Source organism: Melanaphis sacchari, unplaced genomic scaffold (assembly GCF_002803265.2).
Source record: "Melanaphis sacchari strain LSU unplaced genomic scaffold, SCAv2.0 Contig122_pilon_pilon, whole genome shotgun sequence".
NCBI classification, from domain to species: Eukaryota; Metazoa; Arthropoda; class Insecta; order Hemiptera; family Aphididae; genus Melanaphis; species Melanaphis sacchari.
In genome coordinates, this window is record NW_020270484.1 from 883991 (window position 1) to 896075 (window position 12085).

Consider the following 12085-nt stretch of genomic DNA (forward strand, 5'->3'; position numbering starts at 1 on the left):
TATTTTGTTCCAGACACAGCATCAAGTTTACAACATTAATCCAAATGAAAAATGGTCGATATTAACTTCTTAAGATTTTCAGTAATCAAGATCATATACTTTATGATAACAAAAACAATAAAACCTATTCAAGTTAATTTATTAATTCCATAAAATTATAATAATATCATTGTACATAAATTGCATGTACAAATATTTACCTACAACCTCACCTTAATGAATTCAAAAATTATACATTGCACATGCAAATTAATGAAAATCAAAATTGATAATAGCATTTTGCTTATTTCTAGGTCCTTATTTCATATTAATTTGTCATTTAATTTAATGTTCTTTAGTAAAAGACCATGAATTTTGTACTAAATTCTTTAAATTTAAACTTTTATAATAGAAGAATAATTGTAAAGAGATTATTTAAAGTATAAAATATATGTTTATAGTTTAAATAATAAATAGATAGCTAATATAAATATATAACCTATAATATACATCATAAAATTCATTAGTTAATAAAGTAATAACTAATGTATTAATTTAATCGCTAAACAATGTACAGATATAGACCAATTACCGATGCAAATTTTTTAATCATATTTTTACTATTAAAATGTTTTTCTTCAAAAACAATAAATTTTCCATTTGATGCCACCTATAAATGCACCACTGTTTGGTAATCAAATTTTAAATATTGACATTATAAAACAAAAATCTGATAAAAATTATATTAAATAATAAAATATTTTAAAACTTATTTATTTCAAGTTTAATTGTTTTTTTACTATAAATAAAATATAAAAGTACTCATTTTAAGTACAATAACTTGGAATTATGCTAAGTACAAAAAAATTTGAGCTAAGTCTGTATAGTGTATGAATAAATAAGACTAATGATTTTAAATATTTTTTATTTGTATTGGATATTTAATTGTAAAAGTATAATAGAAAAATGCTGTCGATCTTAAATTAATTACATTTCTTTTATTATTAAAATAAGAATTAGAAATTTTTTAACCCGATGCCTTCACAGATGATTTCATTTAAACTATCATCCAATTGTTTGATGCTAAATTTAGCCTGAAAATTAATTTTATTACATTAATTAACACATCAAATAAATATTAATTTTGTAATATAAAAATTAATGATAGACTAAAATTTAGTAATTTAACTCACATCAGTAAATTGTTCAGCAATATAAATTGCAGTTTTAGTGTGCAAAGTGATTTCTCGGCATTTCACTTTTGATTTTCCATTTGCAAGTGCCATAAAAATAATGAGCTTTAATAAAATACATTAGTTAATAGTTTTAAACATTAACCTTAAAATATAATATTATGACTATTCACAAGTATATTTAAATGATAAATATTAAAATAACATTTACATTATCTAATGCATTAGGGTCAACACATGATTTTACTTCCAAATCTAATAAAAGTTTATCACATGCTTCATCGGTGATACTGTCTACAGTTGATTTTCTCATATCATATAAAGCAGATGAACCAATCAAGCAGGTTCCAGTATCAGCAACCAACCTAAAAATATATTTTAGATAATATTTATAAAATGAAAAAATATAAATAGTTTAATTTATTTTTAATATAATTGAGATTACACTAAGCTTCCACCAGAACCATCTGAATTTCCAACCTCAGTTTCAATTGTAATTTTATGATAACCGGACAGGTTTAATTTATTTTTGACAGCTGTTGCTATATCTTGAACTATCTGAATAGTATTATTAAATTAAAAACATAATCATTTTTTTTATATGGAATATTATGATTTTTGTCTATAAAAAAAATAATTTAAGTTACTATGTTACTAGTCCGTGCCTACTAGATGATTTAAATTGGCTAAAAATGTTAAATTAGATTTTACTCTTAAAACTTTAGGAATCAATATTATAGAAATTATTTAGTTTATTAGGTTTGTAATCATTCATTTTTATTTTTATAACATTTTTTTATTTTATTTAAAAACATCATTAGCAGTTTCTCATAATCATAATAGTAACTTAATTATTTAAAAACTAAAGTGTTGTCAAAATTATTTTACATAAAAACATAGCAATATTTAACAATATATTTTTAATAAGAGAGATTTCTCAAATAAGTTAGTAGTAAGTATACTGTTACTACTCGTATAAATAAATTATATGTTAATTCTACAAATTACGTGCAAATAAAAATTATGTTATGATAATAAAATAATATTATGTACCTACCTGGTTATTTTTGTTATTTTGAGGTTTTGGTCCACTAATAAATATAAATCCTTTTATAGCTGGATGACCTCCAAAATTATTAATTTCAACAGGCTTTAAATATTCAGAAACAGGATTTACTGTCAACACTACTTCTCCACGACCCTTAGGATAAAATCCTCTGGAATAAAAAAAAAGAGTTAAATGAAACTAATGTCACTTAATACAATTTCTAAAAGACTTATTACCGTTTAGTTATAAGTGCTTCACAATGAACACCAAATAACTTGTAAATAGGAAATAAAACCTATTATGCAAAATGCATAACATTAAAATGAAATAATATTAATAGTTCAAATTAATATTAATAGCGTTTTTTTTTTTTAGCTAAATTTTTTGTATTACATTTTTAACATAATCCATCGAAGGAGAAAAACTAACATCAGTTCCTCCTTTCATAGTTATATTGGAATTATGATTACTAAATATTGCTACAGGTAAAGCTGCCTGTATCATTAAAGGAATACTCCTATAAAATAAATGGTTAAAATTACAAATTATTTTATTAATATTTTTATAATCATACGCAGCAGTTTGAGAATTGACATTTAAATTGAAATTTCCCATTTTTAGAGTTTTTGGTTGAAATGTTAATTCACAGGAGTTCTGCCGGTCTCCATTTGTAGTTGCATTGCACATTTGTTTAACTAATTGGATTCCTATAACACAATTATTTTTGTATATAGATTAAAAATAATATAAAAACATACAAATACTTTTAACATATTTGATTTAGGTATATAACTAAACAATATCAAGTTTTGAGTTCATTGTTGAAAGTCAACAGGTTTAAATTATGTATTTAATCTTATACAGTCTTTCTTTTTTTTAAAAGATTTTTTTAAGCTTAATTATCTAAGAATAATCTATGGATTCTGACTGTACCAATTATATGGTTACACATTAATGATATTTTTTTTTAACAAATCTGGCTAATTAGTTATAATTAAATCTTATTTTGAATTAGGCATTTTTTTTCTACAAACTCCAACCATGTAATTATGTATTACATAAATTATACAATATGTAATATTTATTTACAATTATAAAGCATATTAAAATTAAAACGTGTTTAAAATATTTGATCATTTAATTTCTTAATTAAATAACTGTAAGCAAACCTCAGAAACTTCACGCAATTATATTTCATAAGAAGCTATATATGTTGTTAAGAATTTGATTTGATACAAATTTATTTCATAATACATACAAGTCAAATTTAAAATTGTAATTATCTTGTATTTTGCATATTTTTTTAAATATAAGAAATTTTACAAAGGTATTTGAAATTTTGAATAAAGATAACCAACAAAAAAAAAGTATTAAAGAAATCTAATTTAAAATTAACACCTGGGGATTATCATCTATATTTTAAATCATATTATAAATATTTATTAATTATTATTTACCTTACAAACCTATATTTAATGTTGAATAGAATTGCTTTTATTTATTAATACTTACCAGCTAAATGTTGAGGTTTCAAACCAGGATTAGATCGACCAGCTCTTATTTTATTAATTAATATAGGTTGCTCTAAGAGACATGAAAATGCAACAGACAATCGTAGAATTTGGCCACCCTATAATAATATCATAAATATAAGTACTATAAAAATAGATAGTCAAAAATTAAATTCTAAAATAAAAATTAATAAATTAATAATATATACTTATTATAAAATAATTAACAATATTTTAATTTTACCACTTACACCTTCTAATATACTGCCATCAATTACTTTTGCTGACATTTTCCTACCAGATATAAGAGTAATATCTTCACTCAAATGATCAAAACTAGAAAACACAGTGAACCAAAACAGCAAATATGGATTTAGAACTAAGTTTTCAATGTTGACGAATCAGTTTGAACAGTAAACTAAAATGACAGCTACAGAATTGGAATGATTTTTTTAATCTCTAACTGTAATCAATAACTATTGTCTACAATTGTATAAGTCAATTATTGTTGTTAATTTATAATAAGTTATAGCTATAATTAAATACTAAAGTAGTATAGTATTTATTAAATTATATAGTCTAAACTCTAAAGTAAGTTGAAAAAAAATTTGAAATTTATTTATCTTATTATCATTAATATTTATCATCAGTAATAATAAAATTTATATTCTGTGATAAACTGTCAACGGTGTTTTATCTTTTATCACTACATTATCATTTATTATCTTTTAAAAAGTCAATTATAAAACATCTCATAGTCATAAACTACTCTCAACAGTTTCAAGTATGAACTACGTAATTTACATACTTTTTGGCGTATTAAGATTTAAGAATCATATCAAAAACTACATTTTGACATAATTTTAATTATTTAAGTTTAAATTCTAAATCTATGAACTTATTTTACAACTAAATATTTAATGATTATTTTTATACTTAGTAATTAGTATCATATTTACGAGATACGTATTATAATAGTGTAAATAGTATAATACGATATTGTTAATTTTAAGTACGCATCTATAGACTAAGACTATTTTTAATATTTTTATTGACGTGGAACGGTCATTTTCAGTATTTAAAAATAATATAATAATATAATATATGTATAAGTATAATAATAAAATTAATAAGTGTTGCTGTACAACAATATTGTAATAAATGATTATAACATTTAAAATACAATAATACAATGAGATAAATAAGAATTATTGTAATCCTCGTGGGCTGTGGCCGAACTAAAATTATTATAAGGACATTATATGTAAGACAATTATTATATAGTCCTTATTCTAGCCCAGTGGCCACCAATACAATATAATAAAGATTATAAAATAATACAAATAATATAATAGAATTAAATAGATATGTATTAAATCATAAATAATACCGGCTCATATTTATTTATTTTATATAATTCATTAGTCATAAGTCATAAAATTATAGTCTGTAGACCTGTAGCATGAATATTGAAATCAAAAGAGATGATATTTTAAAGAATTAAAATTAAATTCTGTTACCTTAAAAATAAAAAGTTCATATTGGGTTTGTATAACACAAAATAAATGTCGTCAAACAAGTAACAACATTAAAGGAACTGGTTTCGAAAATGGCGGAAATGTAAGACGATAATCAATACTTTTTAGTGTTCAATATAGTACACAAGAATTACTGTGTGTCTATGTTCTCTTGTTTGGCTTCTTGATTGTTGTATTAATAAACGATAACAAAAATGACTAGACAAATTGAATTTGTGCAATTCTAACATTAATACGACAACGCCGAATAACGAATAAATCACAAATTAGACAATTCAACATTGTCAGTTCGACAATTTATTTTCATTTTAAGGGAGAACACCACTCAGACTGACCGAGTACCTTCCCAGCAAAGCTGGTCGCGATCATCGTCGCTAAATGATTATCACTGATGACAGTTGATGAACATTAGCAGGCCTCACGCTCTGGTAATCGGACAAATCTCATCATCGTGGCTGATGACAACTCCAGATTTGCACCTGGAGGGGACGATGCACACTACAGAAATGATCCTGTGAAGTATGATCTTAAGTGATTGGGTGACGCTAACCATTAGTTATAAAACGCGTCAGTTGCCTAACACTAGCTGTCCACATACTCCTCATTCGTCGAATTTTTGCACAAAGTGTACTGAATTTATTAATTGTAATATTTATAGATGCGTTCTTTTTGGTTTAATTTATGGTCGTCTTGTTAACAGAACTCAAGTAAAACGTGTTAGACGTATCGAAATCGACAGTGACTCGATGCAATATCCCGGCACAGTGGACCTTCAACATAAGAGCCATCTGGCGGTATTCTTCGGTGTAATTAAATATAATGTATCCAGTATCCACTAAGTCAGTCATAATCAACATTTTTTTTGATTTGAACTAAGTATATAAAATATTTTAAAATATTACGCGGGCCGCAAATCAAAATAAACGGAAGGGGATTAAAAAAAAAAAAAAACTAAAAATACAATTATATTTATATATTGTGTACATCATACACATACACTGTATAACATTTGAAAATGTAGGGATGAATTGCTTTGGTCAATATATTATTAAATCTGGTATACTAGATATCGGTGGTGGTGGCGCTGGTGATGGTGGTGGTGATGGTGAGGGTGATGGTACTGGTGGTGCTGGTGGTGGTGATGGCGGTGGTGATGGTGATGGTGATGGTACTAGTGGTGCTGGTGGTGGTGATGGTGATGGAGATTTGGACGGAGATACTAAAAATGCCGATGCTAAAGTATGTGGCGGTGGAGAAGGCGGTAGATTTAAAACTGCAAGCCGTTGCGATGCTGACCTCATAGTCGTAATTGACGACATTGAGACGTTTTGCTGGCTTGATTCAAAATTATTTACTGCTGAAGTAACTGCACCAGCACCTCCCAAACTCGGTCTTGACAAGAACGTTCGATTGTAGTAATTCTTACTAATAATGTGGGTAGAATTGTTTGTCACTTCTCCTACACAAACCCATGACATAAGAATAATTAGTGATTATGTGATATCATTATTATCTAATTTTTTCTAAATTACTTTCTAGGATTTCGATTCGACTGTTCAGTTTGTCAATCTTGCTATTGGGGGCTCCAATGTTTCCTAAATGATAATTAGTTAAATTTAAAATTAAAATGTTATAACTCTGAGTTAACTACTTTCTATAGACATCATCTGAGTGCCAAGATTGTTGATATTTGGGATCAACGAGTTCAAATTGTTTTTAACAGTGGTCATATCTAATTTTAAACTCTTCAATTCTTCATCACAATTTTCCTTTTTTTTTATCATTAATTGCTGCTCCTCTATAGTATTTTGTAGTTTCTGAACAGACTCCGATAACTCACGCATATCCGTAACTTCACAGGTTTGTGCTTTGTTTATTAAGCAACATTCTTCAAAATGATGCAACTGAAAATTAAATCAAAACGAATTTATTAATATCAATATAATTATTGCTCAATAGATTTTTGAAAATGTAATTGTTTAATACTTGTAGCTTTCTGGATGTTTTTTTTTGTTCTTCATCTCCATACAGTTCTAGAAAATATTAAATTTTATAGGATATTTTGAATTAAAAAATATTTTATAGTATATTAATCTAAATTTTAAATACATAAAAAACTAACCTTCTAATTCTTTGATTTTATCATTTAAACGTTCTTCATCACAACTAATATTTTCTTCAATCATCAATTGTTGCTTCTCTACTATCGTTTGTAGATTTTTAACAGTGTCTAATAATCCACCCACGCCCATAATTTCATGAATTTGTGCTAAGTTCGTTAGGTAACGTTTTTCAAAATCTCGCAACTGAAAATTAAATTAAAACCATTCATTGAAATCAATATACGATTATTATTTATATAGTTATTCGATAATTATTTGTTTAATACTTGTAATTCTCCAGATCTCAGTTTCTCTTCTACACCTTTATATTGTTCTAGAAAATATTAAATTTTATTAAATGTTTTTGACTAAAAAATACTTGATAGTGTATTAATTTAAATACATAAAAAACTAACCTTCTAATTCATTAATCTTTTCCTTAAAACATTCTTCATTACACCTATTATTATTTTCAATCATCAATTGTTGCTTCTCTACTGTCGTTTGTAGTTCCTGGACTGTCTCCGATAATTCTTGCATACCCGTAACTTCACGTGTTTGTGATAAGTTCATTAAGAAACGTTCTTCAAAATCTTGTAACTGAAAATTAATTTAAAACTATTCATTAATATCAAAGCGATTATTCAAAAAATAATTGTTTAATACTTGTAATTCTATAGATACTCTTTTCTCTTTTTCGCCTCTATACAGTTCTAGAAAATAATGAATTATTAAAAAAAATTTTAATCAAAAAGTATTTTATAATATATTAATTTGAATTTTTAAAATAATCTAACCTTCTAATGTGTTAAATTTCTGTTCTAGAAATAAGTTCTTTTCAATTATTGTGTTAAATGTTTTTAAAATATTATCAGACATGTTTCCACTGACACTCGAAAATTCACTTTTAGTTTCTGCATCAAGAAACTTGTCATCCTCGTCATCCTAACAATATAAATGAATAATATTACTTTTTAGTTTATATTACGATGTAATATATATTATAATCATTATACATTTAATTTCCTTTTAATATATTTACCTACCTATGTTATTTTAAAAATTTGGAGTTAATGTATTTTAATATTCACAAATATTGCTATTGAATGTCGGAAAATATTATTTAAAATAATAAATCACAAAATCGGTTAGGAGTTTGCTCCCACCCCATTTTTAAAAGAATTTTTATTGACTTATAAACAGTTATGAACTAGGTCTTGCATTTGAAAATAATATTTTATTATACGTTATTTACAATTAAAACGTTATACAAATTTTGAGTTAATCGTTATTCAGAATTTAAATATTATTTAACTTTTGCGTTTATCGTTATTCAGAATTTAAACGTTATTCAACTTTTGCGTTTAACGTTAGTCAGAGTTAAAATTTTTAGTATATTTTATAATTTATAACTATTAAATAATTGGAAATTAATTATTTCTTATGATATACCATCGTATATCGTTTTGCGTTATGTTTTGTTTGATGATATATCATATATTTTGTTAATCGTTTTGTTTTGTGTTATTTAATTATTTATGTTTATCGTTTTCCGTTATAATTACGTTTACAAAATTCAATCTTTTTTGTCAAATATAATGTTATTGTAACATTTGCAAGTTCTGTTATGAACTTTTAAAACTTTTTCTTAAAGTTATAAAATACGAAAAATACTTAAGAAAAAAAAATGTTTCAATTCAATATTTTATCAAATAAATAGATTTAACACACCTATATCCATTCTATCTGTTGAAAATTTCAAAGATGGGTAAAGCATGTCGAGCTATTACATTTATGATTCACAATTTATGAATTAGATATGTGTTTTATTTTGTTTACCTCTAAATCCTCTTTGCTTTGCACGTCACTTTCATAGTCAGTTGAATTACTAAGCCCGCAGTACTTTAATGCATAAACATGCATTTTATGTATTCCGACAATACTTATAATTCCAAATGAAAAACCGATCACAAATTCATTAGCTAGATACATTTTTAAATAAATATTGAACGATCGATGTTTGTTTATTCATAAACTCATATAGTAACGAATTTGTATATATAATATTATTATAATGTTTGTATGCTTTTATATTTAAACCAGATAAAATATATTTACAAACAATTATTATCATGTAATTTATTAAGTATTAAGTTTACATTAAGTCGTATATTTTTTATGGAACTGTACAAAATATTATTTTGAAAATATTTATATGTATAAATGATGTATATTCCTGATAAATAGGTATATAATTTTATTACTTTACTTAAATAATTTAATTGTGCGTGTAAAAAATCTCGAACACCATTAGATTTTTATCATGGAGACATCCAAAAACTGTGGCTTATACATATATCTACCTGGTAATCATTAAGACTTAAAAAACAAAATACAAGCAACATATAATATTTTAAGAGAAGACCAAATCAAAGCGGCAACTTCGACTGAATTTTTAAGGCGACTTGAATAATATTTAGTGCATAACGCAGAAAACTTTGAATAATTCATATTATAAATTTATTTAATAAATTGTATTTAAATTATTATTATTAGATGAGACTTAGTGTGCCTGTCTACTTTTCAACTATAACTTTTTTAGCGGCTTCATCCCACGGGTGTTAATTGGAAACAGTGCACGTTTCATTGGATTTGAAATTATGGAGGGCCAAACGAGTTGTGAAATGGAACAGCAACTATACAATAATTTTGAAAAAAATAAAATTGATATTAAAAAGTTAAGAGGGATTGGATTTGATGGAGCTGCTAACATGAGTGGTGTTTATAGTGGATTACAAGCACGTATCAAACACACTCAGCCACTTGCATTATACGTACATTGCGCCGCTCACAATTTAAATCTTGTAATTAATGACTCGGTTAAAAATATTACTGAAATTCAAAATTTTTATGAAAAACTTGAATGCCTTTATTCATATTTTGCAAATAGTATTAAAAGGTGGGCACACTTAAAATCAGTGAGTTCTGTGTCTATTTCACTCAAACGACTATGTACTACTCGATGGTCTTCACGAAATGATTGTTTAAAAGCGCTTAGTTTGCTTTACGTAGATATTTTAAAACTTTTAGCATATATTTCACTTATGGGTAGAAATAAAGATGAAAAAGGTAAAGCGTCAGGTCTTCAAAACTATTTTCAAAAGTTTGATGTAATTTTAATAATTGTCATCGAATCAAAAATTCTCAACTCATTACAAATTGTGTCACTATTGCTACAAAAATCGGATATAGACTTACTTAAAGCTTTTGAACTGCTTCAAACAGCCTTAAATAAAATAAAAGAAATGCGTGATAAATTTGAAGAAGTGTTCGAGGAAGCTAAACAAATAGCAATTTTGTGGGGAGTCGAGCCAACGTTCACTAAAATAAGAAAAACAAAAACAACTAAATATTTTGATGAATTAAGTAACGATGAACGTCTCCATGATGCTGAACAATATTTTAAAACACAAATTTACTATCGTACTCTGGACATAATTATCAAACAACTCGAACACCGTTTTAATGGTATGAACCAAGTAATAAAACGTTTTTCTTCAATATTACCAATTAATATATGTTCAATGAATGAAAATGAACTTAAACATTTAACTACTTCTTTGGTAAACAATTATGAAAATGATTTAACAATAGATTTAGTCAACCAAATTATTCAATTTAAACGTTCGTTTGAAAATCAAATTTCAAAATTAAATTCTGTATATGATTTGGTAAAATTTATAATTGTTGACAATTATTTAATAGCGGCAAGTTTTCCAGATTTATGTACAGCTTGTTTTCTTTTTTTGACAATACCAGTGACGGTGGCGAACGCAGAAAGAAGTTTTACTAAACTCAAAATAATTAAAAACTATCTTCGAAGTACGATGTCTCAAATTCGTCTGTCAAGTTTGGCTATAATATCAATAGAAAAGAAAATTACAAAAGAAATTAATACGTCAGATATTATTTCTACTTTGACAAATAAAAAGTCCAGAAGAATGTTTTAAGGTTAATTAGAGTTAATTATTATTTGTTACAACTGCTATGACTGTTTACTAATTTTTTTTGTATGTATATAATATGAAGTATTAAATTAATATTTTTTATTTAAAAAAATTTTTTTTAGTAATTTTAGTAAGGTGAATACACTCCCCTGGATCTTCTTAATATATATACCTGGACGATGGGGGGCCCGTTGAAAATTTCGCTCCCGGGCCCAAATTTTGAAGTTACGCCACTGTAGTATACCATAGTCTCGGTCACCGCACTTGCTACGGTATTGGAAACATCTGCCGAAATTTGCGTAGTAGTGCGCACTCTACTTCGATCTTCTCTGCAAGCGTTACGTTTAATGCGATGTTCGGCAGTGAAAAACATCATCTTAGTAGTGGACCCACAAACTCGGGGTTCACTAAATCTCGTTTGAAGGTCTTTCCTCAAGATCATCAGATATCCTCTGCAACGATGGTGTTCGTTAAAATATATTATTTGTGCTTTTTCGTCCGAGCTGTTAGTCGTAGATACGTGATTTTTTCACCAAAATAAACTTGAAAAGTTCTACTAGACAACTAAGTTGCAGATTTTTGAAATTTATAGTCATCGTGTGTTGACTGTGTTGTTCTGTTAAGTATAACGGCTTTGTTAGAGAACAATGAATTAATACCACCACTCCACGCATGACTACAGGCTACAGCCAAACAGGCAAAAACTG

The 12085-nt window shown here is 26.1% G+C and overlaps 3 protein-coding genes and 1 non-coding gene across 4 annotated transcripts; 1 reads left to right on the forward strand and 3 right to left on the reverse strand.

The window, feature by feature from the left end:
• Positions 1-946: 946 nt before the first annotated feature.
• On the reverse strand, positions 947-4271 carry LOC112590906 (RNA 3'-terminal phosphate cyclase). The gene is made up of 10 exons (XM_025334509.1): positions 3983-4271; positions 3733-3850; positions 2795-2927; positions 2614-2737; positions 2457-2515; positions 2230-2389; positions 1618-1730; positions 1384-1537; positions 1173-1277; positions 947-1073 (listed from the first exon to the last, which is right to left on the reverse strand). Exons 1-10 carry the CDS (start codon positions 4019-4021, stop codon positions 996-998), a joined length of 1083 nt encoding a protein of 360 aa, XP_025190294.1. The 5' UTR covers positions 4022-4271; the 3' UTR covers positions 947-995.
• Positions 4272-5589: 1318 nt separating this feature from the next.
• LOC112590938 lies at positions 5590-5798 on the reverse strand. The gene has a single exon (XR_003114483.1). It is a non-coding gene; the product is annotated as a small nucleolar RNA U3 (small nucleolar RNA).
• Positions 5799-6306: 508 nt separating this feature from the next.
• LOC112590930 (arp2/3 complex-activating protein rickA-like) lies at positions 6307-9363 on the reverse strand. Its single transcript, XM_025334548.1, has 10 exons — positions 9211-9363; positions 8169-8316; positions 8038-8084; positions 7788-7971; positions 7659-7705; positions 7392-7575; positions 7256-7302; positions 6921-7173; positions 6802-6864; positions 6307-6728 (listed from the first exon to the last, which is right to left on the reverse strand). The coding sequence occupies exons 1-10, from the start codon at positions 9361-9363 to the stop codon at positions 6307-6309; spliced, it is 1548 nt and encodes a 515-aa protein (XP_025190333.1).
• Positions 9364-10142: 779 nt separating this feature from the next.
• LOC112590931 (zinc finger MYM-type protein 1-like) lies at positions 10143-11224 on the forward strand. Its single transcript, XM_025334549.1, has 2 exons — positions 10143-11059; positions 11137-11224. The coding sequence occupies exons 1-2, from the start codon at positions 10143-10145 to the stop codon at positions 11222-11224; spliced, it is 1005 nt and encodes a 334-aa protein (XP_025190334.1).
• Positions 11225-12085: the final 861 nt, after the last annotated feature.

What these genes read in the sequence shown, in the direction of transcription:
- LOC112590906 (XM_025334509.1), bottom strand. Translation starts at nt 4,021, where the DNA reads ATGTCAGCAAAAGTAATTGATGGCAGTATATTAGAAGGT. An exon ending in GGTTCTGGTGGAAGCTTAGT is followed by an intron (nt 1,538 to 1,617) that starts GTAATCTCAATT and finishes ATATATTTTTAG; the next exon opens with GTTGGTTGCTGATACTGGAA. An exon ending in TTGCTGAACAATTTACTGAT is followed by an intron (nt 1,074 to 1,172) that starts GTGAGTTAAATT and finishes ATTAATTTTCAG; the next exon opens with GCTAAATTTAGCATCAAACA.
- LOC112590930 (XM_025334548.1), bottom strand. Translation starts at nt 9,363, where the DNA reads ATGTATCTAGCTAATGAATTTGTGATCGGTTTTTCATTTGGAATTATA. An exon ending in AAACATCCAGAAAGCTACAA is followed by an intron (nt 7,174 to 7,255) that starts GTATTAAACAAT and finishes TTTAATTTTCAG; the next exon opens with TTGCATCATTTTGAAGAATG. An exon ending in TCAGATGATGTCTATAGAAA is followed by an intron (nt 6,865 to 6,920) that starts GTAGTTAACTCA and finishes ATTATCATTTAG; the next exon opens with GAAACATTGGAGCCCCCAAT.
- LOC112590931 (XM_025334549.1), top strand. Translation starts at nt 10,143, where the DNA reads ATGAGTGGTGTTTATAGTGGATTACAAGCACGTATCAAACACACTCAG. An exon ending in ATTATTCAATTTAAACGTTC is followed by an intron (nt 11,060 to 11,136) that starts GTTTGAAAATCA and finishes ATTATTTAATAG; the next exon opens with CGGCAAGTTTTCCAGATTTA.